General features: G+C 37.9%; 1 protein-coding gene across 3 annotated transcripts in view; it reads right to left on the bottom strand.

Moving 5' to 3' along the window:
- KCNK2 (potassium two pore domain channel subfamily K member 2) overlaps window positions 1–13,096 on the bottom strand; it is a 139,021-nt gene that overhangs the window by 20,673 nt on the left and 105,252 nt on the right. For all 3 annotated transcript variants that reach the window (XM_081904233.1, XM_081904234.1, XM_081904235.1), the window contains exon 6: window positions 1,877–2,016. In XM_081904233.1, coding sequence (XP_081760359.1) covers window positions 1,877–2,016 — 140 coding nt within the window. The remainder of the gene's footprint in view (window positions 1–1,876; window positions 2,017–13,096) is intronic.

Here is a 13,096-nt window from a genome sequence, read left to right as displayed (position 1 = left end):
GTAAAGCTCACACTCAGTGTCACACAGAGGAGAGAAACCAAGCGGACACTGACGATGATCCACACAGGACTAGTAGCAAGAGGATAAAGAAATAGCATGTGAGGCTGCTACTTCCTCTTTTAGGACAATTTTAACTCATGATAAGGACAACTCTTATATTGAGAAACCATGAAGATATCAACCTTCCTTCTGTTCACCACTAAGGGATATTTTATTTTATGACTGCTGCTAATGAACTGCTAAGCAGAACTTACAGTTTCAAATGAAATGATCTATTTCTTCCCTCTGTTAATTTCTTGTATTGAACTTCTGCTACCTTTTTATTTATTAGTAAATTAGTGAACTAACACAATGATGCTTTACGTAGGACAGAATACTAATAACAAAAATAATTATCTGGCCAAATAACCTCTGTAGTTCTGGACTATTTGCATTTCTGCATGTCTTCACTACAAATACAAACAACTACTAATATTGACTTTTATATCTATTTCTTCATTAATGACTTTCTGTTTTAGAAGACTGTTTTTTATATGTTTTCCTGCATAACTAAGAAGAATCATTACAGTAACAGAATAGGAAAAATTCTTTAAACCTAGAATATATTTTCTTTAAATCAGCAGGATTAGCAAGATTTGTTTGACTAATTTTTGTGTGTGCTAATGTTAAGTGCTAGTTTTGATTGAACTGCTTTGAGACCTGCGGGTATTGGGAGGTTGTTGTTGTTTAGTCATTTAGTCATGTCCGACTCTTTGTGACCTCATGGACCAGAGGACACCAGGCACCCCTGTCTTCCACTGCCTCCCGCAGTTTGGTCAAACTAATGTTGGTAGCTTCAAGAACACCTTCCAACCATCTCGTCCTCTGCCGTCCCCTTCTCCTTGTGCCCTCAATCTTTCCCAACATCAGGGAGTCTTCTCTTCTCATGAGATAGCCAAAGTATTGGAGCCTCAGTTTCGGGATCCGTCCTTCCAGCGAGCACTCAGGGCTGATTTCCTTCAGTATGGAGAGGTTTGATCTTCTTGCAGTCCATGGGACTCTCAAGAGTCTCCTCCAGCACCATAATTCAAAAGCATCAACTCTTCAGCGATCAGCATTCTTTATGGTCCAGCTCTCACTTCCATACATCAGTACTGGGAAAACCATTGCTTTAACTATATGGACCTATGTCGGCAAGGTGATGTCTCTGCTTTTCAGATGCTGTTTAGGTTTGTCATTGCTTTTCTCCCAAGAAGCAGGCGTCTTTTAATTTTGTGACTGCCGTCACTATCTGCAGTGATCATGGAGCCCAAGAAAGTAAAATCTCTCACTGCCTCCATTTCTTCCCCTTCTATTTGCCAGGAGGTGATGGGACCAGTGGCCATGATCTTAGTGGGGGTTTTTTTATGTTGAGCTTCATACCATAAGGAAGAGGATAAAAGTGGATTACATTCAAAAATGGGGGGGGGGGGTTAATAATATGGGAGAAAAGATTTTGGAAGCTATGTGGAAAATTTAGATAAATACAGTATGCACAAATCTGAAACAATGTACACCAGCAGGGATGAATGTTAAAAGAAAAATAAATCACAGCAATATCTAATTATGAATCTATTAAACAAAGACTAAAATAGCTCTAGAAATGTTAAGATGTTAAAATGTTAAAATGCGTTTTATTATGTTGCAGCTAGAACAACTTGTTACCAGGTTTGTAAAAATGGAAGTGTAGACAACAATATTAAGCAGTTAGTAGAGCAGTTTTTACATTCTTGTAGTAGTATTTTGTAGCACTATTTGATATTAACTAAATAAAAATTCTTAAACTAGGCTTACAAACTTAAACTTTGTAAAAATGGAGAATATTTGAATCATAATCAGACTATTTCAAATTCCTTACCTCTTCCTTGGTCTTTTTGGATATAACTCGTAGCCAATCACCGATCATGCTCAGGACAGCAGCAAAATATGCAAGGCCTACAAGGATCCAGAACCATACCATTGGTTTGTAGACATCAGAATATTCAATATCCGACCCCCCTGAAAATACAAAGTTCATTTTTTTAAAAAAAAATGCACATAAATATAGCTTTCCAATTTATACTGATCATATTTGATTCACTTTTCATTCCAATTCATGAAAAATATTGGCCATTCCTTTTCTCTGAACTTATCATGAACTTTGCAGAACAATAACTTTGGTAGAAAGAAATTCAACCATGAAGCATACAAATGAAAGCCCCAATGAGGCCAAAATTCAGCCAACTTTCTTACCAAAAGCAGGTAACTTGTAAGTTTCATTTATTTTTGTGACAATGCCATGCACAATCCTAAATCTTTCCCACTGAACTCAGTTGCCTGGTTTGAATATAATACTAAATGATGGTTTAACATGGCATGTGTAAGCTTTAAAACTCCCTTTACTCTCTCCAGCTTTGGCATGGCTGAGAGAAGACCAGAAACATATTAAACTCACCAAGAGTTCCTAATTTCATCTGGATTCAGGGGAATTCTGCCAAGTTTAAACTCCAGTTAGTGAACAGACTGGAATCATGAACCATAGGTGGACCCTAATTTGTTTGTACAAACCACAGTTTTAACTAGCTAGTGTTCCTGAGGTTCTACACAATGGGGAAGTTGTTGATTTTAAAGTGCAAATGCAGGTTTCCATTCTCCTCCTGGCCACAAGATGGTCTTGTGAGGGCTCATTCATATAATTCTAAACTATTATTTAGCAAAAAGCTCAATTAAGCTTTAAAATAGCTGGATTGCATCCACAATTCCCTTAAGCAGGTCACAGATATCCCAGAATCATAGGTAAACTGTGCAACTGGGGCTGCAATCCTGTGCTTCAATGCGACTAAATTCTGAGTAGATGTGATACAACTGTACTGTAAAATATTTGATTTCAGACTATTTTTGTATTAAACATGTGAAAAACAGTTTCCATATTCCACATGCAGACTCATGTGTCCATTAACAATTCACTTATTACCACTGAAACCAATGGATTTTAGCAGTAATCAATTAAAAGCTGGAATCACAAAGGATGCTGTCTTACACACATTCAGCTTGCTCCAAAAACCAGTTTGGCTACATCTGAATATTTAATGTAACTACTCAATGCTGGCCCATTCCATACACATCACAGCAGTCTTTATAAATCTATGGAAAGCAGTTTTACCAAAAATGAAAAGAAAAAGAAAAAAGAACAAAAGAAAAAAGCTCCAGTTCTACATTGCAGACAATGGTTGTTAAAGTACTACTATTTGGCTTAAAAGAACTGAGAACCACTGACAAATAATAAAAGTCAAATACCTGAAATTTCTGTGGGCTAACATATCTTTTTTTATATAATATTTATTAAAATTTTGTTTAAACAGTAAAAAACATACAGAGTAACATATAATTTTCCAATATCCACATTTCATTCTCCTCATTGGACTTCCTCACATCTCTCGTTCCTGCATTCCAAACTCTTAAATTTTACCAGCAATTTATTAGCTTGTTTCAATTCTTATAGTATAATTTTCCAATATTAAATCTCAAATTTTAGAAAATTTAGATCACAATTTTAAAGATTTAGTTTTAACATAATATTTATCCAAAGTTTGTCTTTTCTTCTAATTGCATTTAGATTCATATTCCTTTTAAGTAATTTGTTGGTACCATGTTGTTGCTAATCTTACATCTTTCTTAACATTCATACAATTTGCAATGTTTTTGTAGATAGTCCTTAAATTTCTTCCAGTCCTCCTCCACCAGTTCTTCTCCCAGGTCTCGGATTCTGCCAGTCATTTCCGCCAGTTCCATATAGTCCATCAGTTGCATCTGCCATTCTTCCAGTGTGGGCAAATCTTGGGTTTTCCAGTATTTAGCAATGAGTATCCTTGCTGCTGTTGTAGCATACATAAAAAAAGTTCGGTCTTTCTTTTGCACCCTCTGGCCGACAATGCCCAGAAGAAAGGCCTCTGGTTTCTTAGGGAAGGTATACTTAAATATCTTCTTCAGCTCATTATATATCATTTCCCAGAAAGCCATAACTCTAGGGCAGGTCCACCAGAGGTGAAAGAACGTTCCTTCAGTTTCTTTACATTTCCAACATTTATGATCTGACAAATGGTATATCTTTGCAAGCTTGACTGGGGTCATGTACCACCTGTATATCATTTTCATAATATTTTCTTTCAAGGCATTACATGCCGTAAATCTCAGACCGGTGGTCCATAACTTTTCCCAGTCAGCAAACATGATATTGTACCCTATGTCCTGTGCCCATTTTATCATAGCTGATTTGACCGTTTCATCTTGTGTGTTCCATTTTAGCAGCAAGTTATACATTCTTGAAAGTATCTTAGAACTGGGTTCTAACAGTTCTGTTTCTAACTTTGATTTTTCCACCTGGAATCCTATCTTTTTGTCAGACTTAAAAACTTCTTTAATCTGAGCATAATGTAACCAACATATCAATCCACTATACAGCATGGTTCAAAAGTATGGTATACTAGTATACATTTGTTGTATACAGATTAAAAGTGAAATGACAATGACAATAGAAGTTTGTTTTAAGGCTTTGTATATTATAAGCAAGAGGCTACCTGAAGAACTGCCTAATCCCTTATATCCCTGCCCAATCATTGAGATCTTCAGGGCAGTCTGAAGAAGAAGAAGAAGAAGAGTTTGGATTTGATATCCCGCTTTTTCACTGCCCGAAGGAGTCTCAAAGCGGCTAACATTCTCCTTTCCCTTCCTCCCCCACAACAAACACTCTGTGAGGTGAGTGGGGCTGAGAGACTTCAAAGAAGTGTGACTAGCCCAAGGTCACCCAGCAGCTGCATGTGGAGGAGCGGAGACGCGAACCCGGTTCCCCAGATTACAAATCTACCGCTCTTAACCACTACACCACACTGGCTTTCTGATCTTATAGTTTTCATTTCTTTCTATTCTTTGTATTGTACTTTTGTAAACAGCCTAGAAACTATTATAGTTAAGTAGCATATAAAATGTTTGAATGAATGAATTAAATAGCCGCTACTCTGGAATACATAACCCATTTTAGTAATTCTGTTTTACATTTGCAATATTCAGGGTCACCATTCAGTGAGGGTTTTAAATTGACTGAAGCATTGATGGCCAGGGATAAGAAGAAATGATGTCATAGTCTAGCACTGGGTCTGAATTCATCACTACCCAACCCTAGGAGGCAACGCTATGCTAACCAGGTGGGAATTCCAAAGAAGCAGCAGGAAATTGACTAAGGGTTTTATTCAAAAGGGGCAGCAAAGGAGGCCAGGTATTGGTAGCGAGTTCAGAAAGCTCAGGATGAAATGTATATGAGCACCAGGAATCCATTCTGAAGGCAAGGGCTCACTGAAGAGTTACAGAAGGCAAAACCAGGACTTCAGCAAGGGCTGGCACAGTTTCATAAATTAAACTGGGGTTGGGAGAAGGAAGCCTCATCTAGGCTTACTAAGGATCCAGTGCAGACAAAAAGGTAGGTGCCATTTTAATATTTTGGATATCAGAAATGCCGAAGGCCAGCCTTGACACCAGGACTGGCAAAGCTTTGAATACAATTCTTTCAAAAAATGCTAAGAAGGTTCACCTCAAGTTTTGCACTTTTGACTGATGTGAATTTTTGCACACCTCCATATTTTCTAAGTTAAGCATTGTCACCTAGTGGTAGACCAAGCTGACTGCAATGACAGGCACTTAATGTTCCAGGCATTTTGAGGTTACGTGAGGATAAACCTGTCGTGAGTATTTAACACTGCTTTCAATTACAGGGTAAGCAATTTCATTGACTCCAGTACATTAGTGAAATTGTTTTAAGTCTTCCTCTTAACATTCTTAGGCCACTGCTGTAGTCTGCAGCCAGCTGGCAGCTCTATCATCAACACCAACCGAATGTAGGCATTGCAGAAGAACTTTAAAGCAGAGGCAAATGATCTGCAGCTAGCCTTCAAAAAGTGAACAAAATATATTGTTGTACAATACTTTGCACATTTCCCTTAAAATGCTACATTTGCTAAGGAAACAATCTTAGTAAAGACCTAGCAAGCTGAACCTATACTTAGGGGTGGCTGCAACACTTAAAATTTTAGAAGAACCCAGGGATCTTTACTACTTTATACTAAGCAAAACCTCAGGTCTAAAGAGCCTTAGAAATTAAATTAAGAATCTGTGTCACACTGCTGTTATTCTAGGCAAGGCCAGATTATCAATGGTACAGTTGGAGCAATTGCATGAGGGTCCTGCCTGTAAGGGGGTTCACACAATCATCTTTCATTGGGGGTGGGGGAACAAGTCTGTTGGAATTCCAGGAAGAATATTAGGAAGCAAAGCATTCATTCAAAATATTCATTCAACTTGTTTTTATTATTGCTTGTTAGCCGCCCTGAGCCCGGCCTTGGCTGGGGAGGGCGGGGTATAAATAATTATTATTATTATTATTATTATTATTATTATTATTATTATTATTATTATTATTTAGCTGATGAACTAGCTCCTGCCTTTAAGCATTTTTTAGCCAACCAAGTGAGGTGAGTTGTGAATGAGGAGTGATTTGTTTCAGCACCAGAAATTAGAAATCCCTGGGCCATAAAGAGCTGCTATTTCCCTTCCTTTTATTTCATTTCATTTCCTAGTCAACTGAATCTCTGTCGTTTGCCCAGATAGTGCAAAGCAGCAGCAGCAGTCAGTCTGGCCAGAAGGAAATGGTCTTTGCATTACATTATCCATTACTTTCTTTGTGATTTCCCCCCTTTTACAACCCCACTCTTGTTTCTTTACTTTTTCTCGTTCTTATTCCCTTCTTATCCATTTCTAGTGAGCACTGTTGCAACACCTCTGCTCATCATGTGAGTTCTACAACAACTCGATCCATGACACCTCTTAATCATTATGTCGATCCATGACACATAATCTTAATCATTATGTCACTTTTCACAGCTCTTCCCTTGCAATAATCTTGCAAAGCAGATAATGACATGTCAAAGTCTACAGTGAGGGTTTCATGGCAGAACAGGAATGTGAACCTCTGCCTTCTACATCTAAACACGAAACTGTACCACACTTTGCCTGCTTGAGCAGTGGCGTAGCGTGGGTTGTCAGCACCCGGGGCAAGGCAAGTAATTTGTGCCCCCTAACCCGTGGATTTGCGCCCCCTAACCCTAACCCCCAGATGTTGCACCCGGTGCGGCCGGCCCCCCTGCACCCCCCACGCTATGCCACTGTGCTTGAGATTATGCTTCAGAGAGAATTAGCTCTAATTCTATATTCTTTAATATGTTTCTGTTTTCATCTGCTCGTAACGTAGTCTCATGTAGCTTTGTTACTATATTTAGCATGACCTCTGTCATCATGTTGGAAGATGACAATGTACATGGAAAAGCTTTCTAACTTTTCACCTTCACAGAGCAATGTATTTTTCTGGAATTGTTAATGGAATTGTTTCATTTCAAACCAGCTGAAGAGAATTTACACTCAGGTCACAACCACACCATACATTTAAAACACATGGCTTCCCTCAAAGAATTCTGTAATTTACTGCTTCACACAGCTACAGTTCCCAGCACCTTTAAACTACAGTTCCCAAAATACTTTCGGAAGTCACATGCATTAAATGTATGGAGTGGATGTGACCTTATTGTACCCTAATTCTTCAAGCAAGGCTATGAATTGTTTCTCAAGGTGCTTTTCTCAGCTCATTTATCAGATGATAATTGCAACCATAAAGATTTCAATGCATCAAAAATGACCTCTTTCTCATTCATGTGGTCTATTAATTTAGACATCTACTACAATTATGGGCATTTTAAGCCAGCAGTAAATAATTTGTTCAGTGACGAAAGTCACAGTTGAAATGTAAGGAATAATAGATCATTGAATTAGATTAATTGTTTTCAAAACAGGTATAAAGAAAAATGAATATTTATCATAAGCATCTAGATTCATTGGGAAATTCTGTCCTATAAATGTTCGTTCAGGTATTGCAGCATAAAGCAGTTCACCAAATGCAAATTTCTCTGGTTGTTGCATTACCTTTTTCTCCAGATTCTGATATTTTTTTCAGGCAAAATATGAAATATATACAAAGCAATCCCATAAAAGAAAAAGGATCCCATAACTTGAACTGATTAGTCTATTCATTTAAATAGGGAGAACATATTCAAACACATAATCCATTGTTTGCATGAAGAAATCCCTCTACTGAAATGAATGGAGTGTTCTACATGCACAAGAGAGCCATATAAAAATGGGAGCATGCATCGATTTTTGGATTGGTACATCTGTGTATAGACATTCATGCACATTAGGCATAGATATATTGTATACAGATCTGATCTTAAGATGATTGCATAAATGGTTGTGTTATACCTATCCATGCATACTCTGGGATTTGTCTAAATTATTTTTCTTTCAGTAAATCTCCTCGCTAGTCAACCCACTTTTACACTCTCCGAGATTAAAGAGTAGCTTGCCATTTGGCAGTAGCACATGCTGAAAGAAAGAAGAGTCTTATCATCACCTGCAATTATATACAGCATCTTGCTGGATGAAAGAAGTAGAGATACTTTACACAAGTGGAAATATTTTCATTATTGTACAAAAAGTGGTATCTTTCAGCAACAGACTGTAGAGAAGAAGTGAAAGCATTCCTTTAAAAATAAATAAAAGTGGGAACAAATATATTCCTGCAGCTGAATAATCTACTATCAACACCATCCATCTTCCATCTCTTTATCATCTATTGTTATTTCAAAAAAGATTCTACTAGCATTTCTAATAAAGGTAAAAACCTCTCCAGGTCTATTTCATTTATTGATCTATTTGCAAATGCTTCTGCCACTTACCTCTGTAAGGATTCTCTAAGCTTCCTACTCAGTCCTTTCAGAAACATAATTTTCCAAAGCACATTTTCAAATAGTGGATTTAATGTTTTAATGTTCAAGGATACCTGGCTGGTGACTAGCAGGTTGATTAAAAGTGGTGAGGTGTAATGAAGCAGTGGAACTACAACAGCCTTGACACTCATGCTGGGGCAGAAGGAGGGCAGGCAGGTAAATTGCTGCACCAGCACGGAGCTGGCAGAGTGATTTCAGCAGGCAAAAGTATGTTTGGTGGGTCCAATGGGGAGCCGCATGCTAGTGGAGTGACACTGGTATCACTCTGTGGGTGAAGGCCAGGAATAGCAGAGGGAAACTTCTATTCAATCCAATTGTTGTCCCGCCACTACAAAGTCCACTGCGAAAGGGTTTGGGGATTTAATATGTTTTGGCCATCAAAAGGCAACATGGAGAGTTGAAGTGAAATAACATTAACATCTATAAGAGGAGAGGAGATAATATACACGCTAACAAAAAATAAATAAAACTTTGGCTGGGCATTTTTGACCAGAGTAGGTAGAACCCAGACAGCTGTCTTAAAATGCCAGTTCTTGAATGAGATGCATGACTCATCACCATCAGAAATCTTTTCACATATTAAAGTAGCCCTGACCTATGCAATTACATTTGCTTTGTTCTGCCAAGTTATTTGTTCAGGATACGTACTCCATTATTTTATTTTGTTTGCAGAATGAATGAAAGTATAAAAACCACACAGGGACACACCTGAGCAAGGGAAGGTTATCCTTGCTGGTTGTTCAAGAAATCTCAAGTGGCGTATGGTATTCTTCTGGAGCTCCTCTCTGACATGGGGCTTTGGGAAACTATATTAGATGTTTCCACTGCTTCACCAAAGAGGAAATTTCAGAATGTGGCACTTATGGGATACCTGTTGACTCAATGGCTACTGGGTTATCTTAGGTTCCCAGTCTGTTCCTCCATACTACTTAACATCTATGTGAAATGAGTGTGAGGGTTTGTCAGGAGATCTGAATTGTGATGCCACCAATGTGGAGATGATGCCCAACTCTTATCTCTCATTTCCATCACATTCCAGAAATGCTGTTGAAGTTCTGTAGCCAGTAATGATGGAGGCTAAAAAATAAGGCTTGATGCTAAGAAGACAGGTGAGATTCTGGTCAGCAGAATAGCTACTCCAGGAATCAGGATTCAGCCCTGTGGTGTTTTCTGGAAAGCACAGATTCATAGTTTGGAAATGCCTATGTATATAGTATTGACCCTGAATGCTCATCTATGACCAGATGTGCTGATGCCTCACTTAGACTAGTGGACCAACTATCTCTAATCCTGCAGGTAAAATCTAATTCAGGTATGCCCATTGTGATACTTGTCTTAATAACATCACATCTGAAGTACTTCAAAGTGTTTCACATGGTGCTGCCTTTGAAGATCAGAAACATACTACATCATTACTGAGCTGCATTTCTCCCAGTTTATTTACAGGCTCACTTCAAAAAACTAGTAATGCACCTTTGAAGCTCTAAAAGGCTTGGACCCAAAGTACCAAGGTCCACCTTATCCAATGATCACATACCTAAGTTCATCTGCAGAGCACCCCCTCCCCTGTGTTTCCCCAAATCATATATATCTGAGACCAAAGAGGGGACTCTTTTGGTGATAGTGTCCAGACTCTGGAGTACCTGTACAGAAAAGTCCACCATGCTGCTAATCCTGATGGGATTTCACTACGGTGTATGGTTGACCTTCCTTTTGGGGAAGAAATGTCAATTTTTAGTGCCTTTCTTAAAAGCTGCTTGATTGGTTTTATTCCTGTTCTTATGGATTGCTCTTCCAGTCTTCTACTCCATTGTTTCTTCTTTTGAATTATGCTTTTAGTCTTTTATTGTATTTGTTAATGTTTTATAGTACAAAATTGTTCCAGTTTTTATTTTGTACGAATTACCCCCTTGTACTGGCAAGCTTGAACATTTAGGGAAGACAGGATATAAATGTTTCAAACAAGCAAAGTAAACTAATAGCAGAGAACTTCAAATCTCAATCATATTACTATGTTAACTTGTATAAAATTATCTTTCTGTATACCTGATATGGAGAATTGTTTTAAAGAGCCATCAAAATTGAGCCATATGGAGCTTTAGATTAGTTTTCCTCATATACAGTACCAGACCACATGCAGCATGTAAAACTGCTTTTGAAATTGGTTTAATAAAAAATAATAAAAGTGATGACATTAGAAGTAGCTGTTAAATAAAAAGCTTAAAAGTTCAACTATTGCATTGAAATTGCTCAACTGCCAACAAAAAGATACAAATTGTACCTATGATTGGCCTCTGCACCTGAGAAGTGGAAAGCAGACAATGTAACACAAGTTTTTAATAAAGGGATTCCGGAAGAAACAGGAAAATTATAGGCCAGCTAGCTTAAATCAGTTCTGGGAAAGTTTGTGGAAAGCATTTCTAAAGATAATATAAAGAATATAGAAGAATGTATTGCTGACTACTGAAAAGGTAGTCTCATTAGTCTTTCAGAGTTATTTGAGAGTATTAGAAAGCATACAGACAGAAGGGACCCAGTGAACTTTGTGTGGTTGGGCTTTGAAAAATGGTTTTGACAAAGGCTCTCACCAAAAAAGGCTTCTGAACAAATTTAGCAGTCATGGAATAAGATTATGGGTCCTCTTCTTGATCAGCAACTTGTTAAAGATCAGGAAGTAGAGAATAGCAATGAATAAATAAGTTCTCACAATAAAAGAATGTAAGAAGCTAAGCTCTCAAAGGATCTGTATTGGGAGTGAGACTCGTGCAATTCCCCTTGTTCATAACTTTTTATGGAGTTAGAAACGAGTCACAAGGTGGCTAAGTTTGCAAATGATACCAAATTATTCAGGTGGTAACAACAAAAAGGGATTTTGAAGAGCTCCAATCAAATATTTCCAGACCTGTGGAATGGGCATTAGGGTCAAATCCAGTTAAGTGTAAGGCCATGTGCAGGGGAGAAAACAACCCTCACATCATAGGGCCGTGGTGGGCAACCTTTTGAAATTGCATGTTAGGGATTATTATTAAGAAAAATAAACCTGCCAGTGTCATACTTGGAATACTGTGTATAGTTCTGGTTGCTGCATCTCTAAAAGGATATTGTACAGCTGAGAAAATGGAAGAAAATGGCAACCATAATCATCAAGGGCTGGATCCGCTCTCCTGTAAGGAAAGGTTCTAAAGTTTGCAGCTACTTATTTCATTTAGAAAAAGGAAACTGGGGATGTAGAGCATGACAGACATGCGTAAAATTACCAGAACACAGACTCCTCAAATGAAGTGGAGTAGTTGAAAACTCAGGAAAATTAAAAGAATGTACTCCTTCCCACAGCCCATACTTAAATTATGGAATCTATTTTCATATATGTGGTGACAACAATCAACTTAGAGGGAGGCAGGGAGGGGGGTTTATTGGTTGGTAGTTTGGGCTGTTGTTCTTCTGCTCTTCTTTTTATTATGTATTTTGTGTTTTTATCTTGTATTTTTACATTGTGAACTGCCCTGAGATCTACAGATGAAGGATGGGATACAAATTTACTAAATAAATATGGACTGGACAAGCAGAGGAGTGATAAAGCTGTCAAAGACTACTAGTCATGATGGCTTTATGCTCCTTCCAGGATCATAGGTAACATGCTTCCTATATAAGTTGCCAGAGAACAACAGCAAGAAGGCTATTGTCCTCATATCCTGTTTGTAGACTTCTGGTTCATCACCATGAGAAAGAAGGTGGTGGACTAGATTGGCATTTGGAATGAATCAGCAGGGTTCTTCTTATGATCCTGGTTTGAAGCGAGTGCCTAGACCATAGCTTTCTTGTTTGAATGTCACCAAAAACACATTAAGCAAAGCAAGAATTAAGTCACGCATATGAAGAATGTGTGTGTGTGTGTAGTTTCATCTTTCCCTGCAGTACCTGTATAGGGCTTAAATCTTTTCCACAAGTTGCAAGAGATGCAGACACAAGTCTGCGCCCCCCAAGTAACACCTTGGTCTGGTTTGTCTACTGTGACCTATGGAAGATTAGTGAGTGGATCAATTACTTAGTGAGTAGACAAGATTACTTTGGGTCCCTTTTCTATTAAAAGCCTAGGCAATGGTCTGATCAATTCAAGTTGTGTTTGTTTATTTATGATTTGCATTTATAGCCCACACTTTACCAAATGTACCTAGGACAAGTTGTACAAATATAAAAATTAAAATACGTATAAT

This window comes from Podarcis melisellensis, assembly GCF_964234715.1.
Source record: "Podarcis melisellensis genome assembly, chromosome: 3".
In the NCBI taxonomy this organism is placed as follows: Eukaryota; Metazoa; Chordata; class Lepidosauria; order Squamata; family Lacertidae; genus Podarcis; species Podarcis melisellensis.
This window is presented reverse-complemented; position numbering and strand designations above follow the sequence as displayed.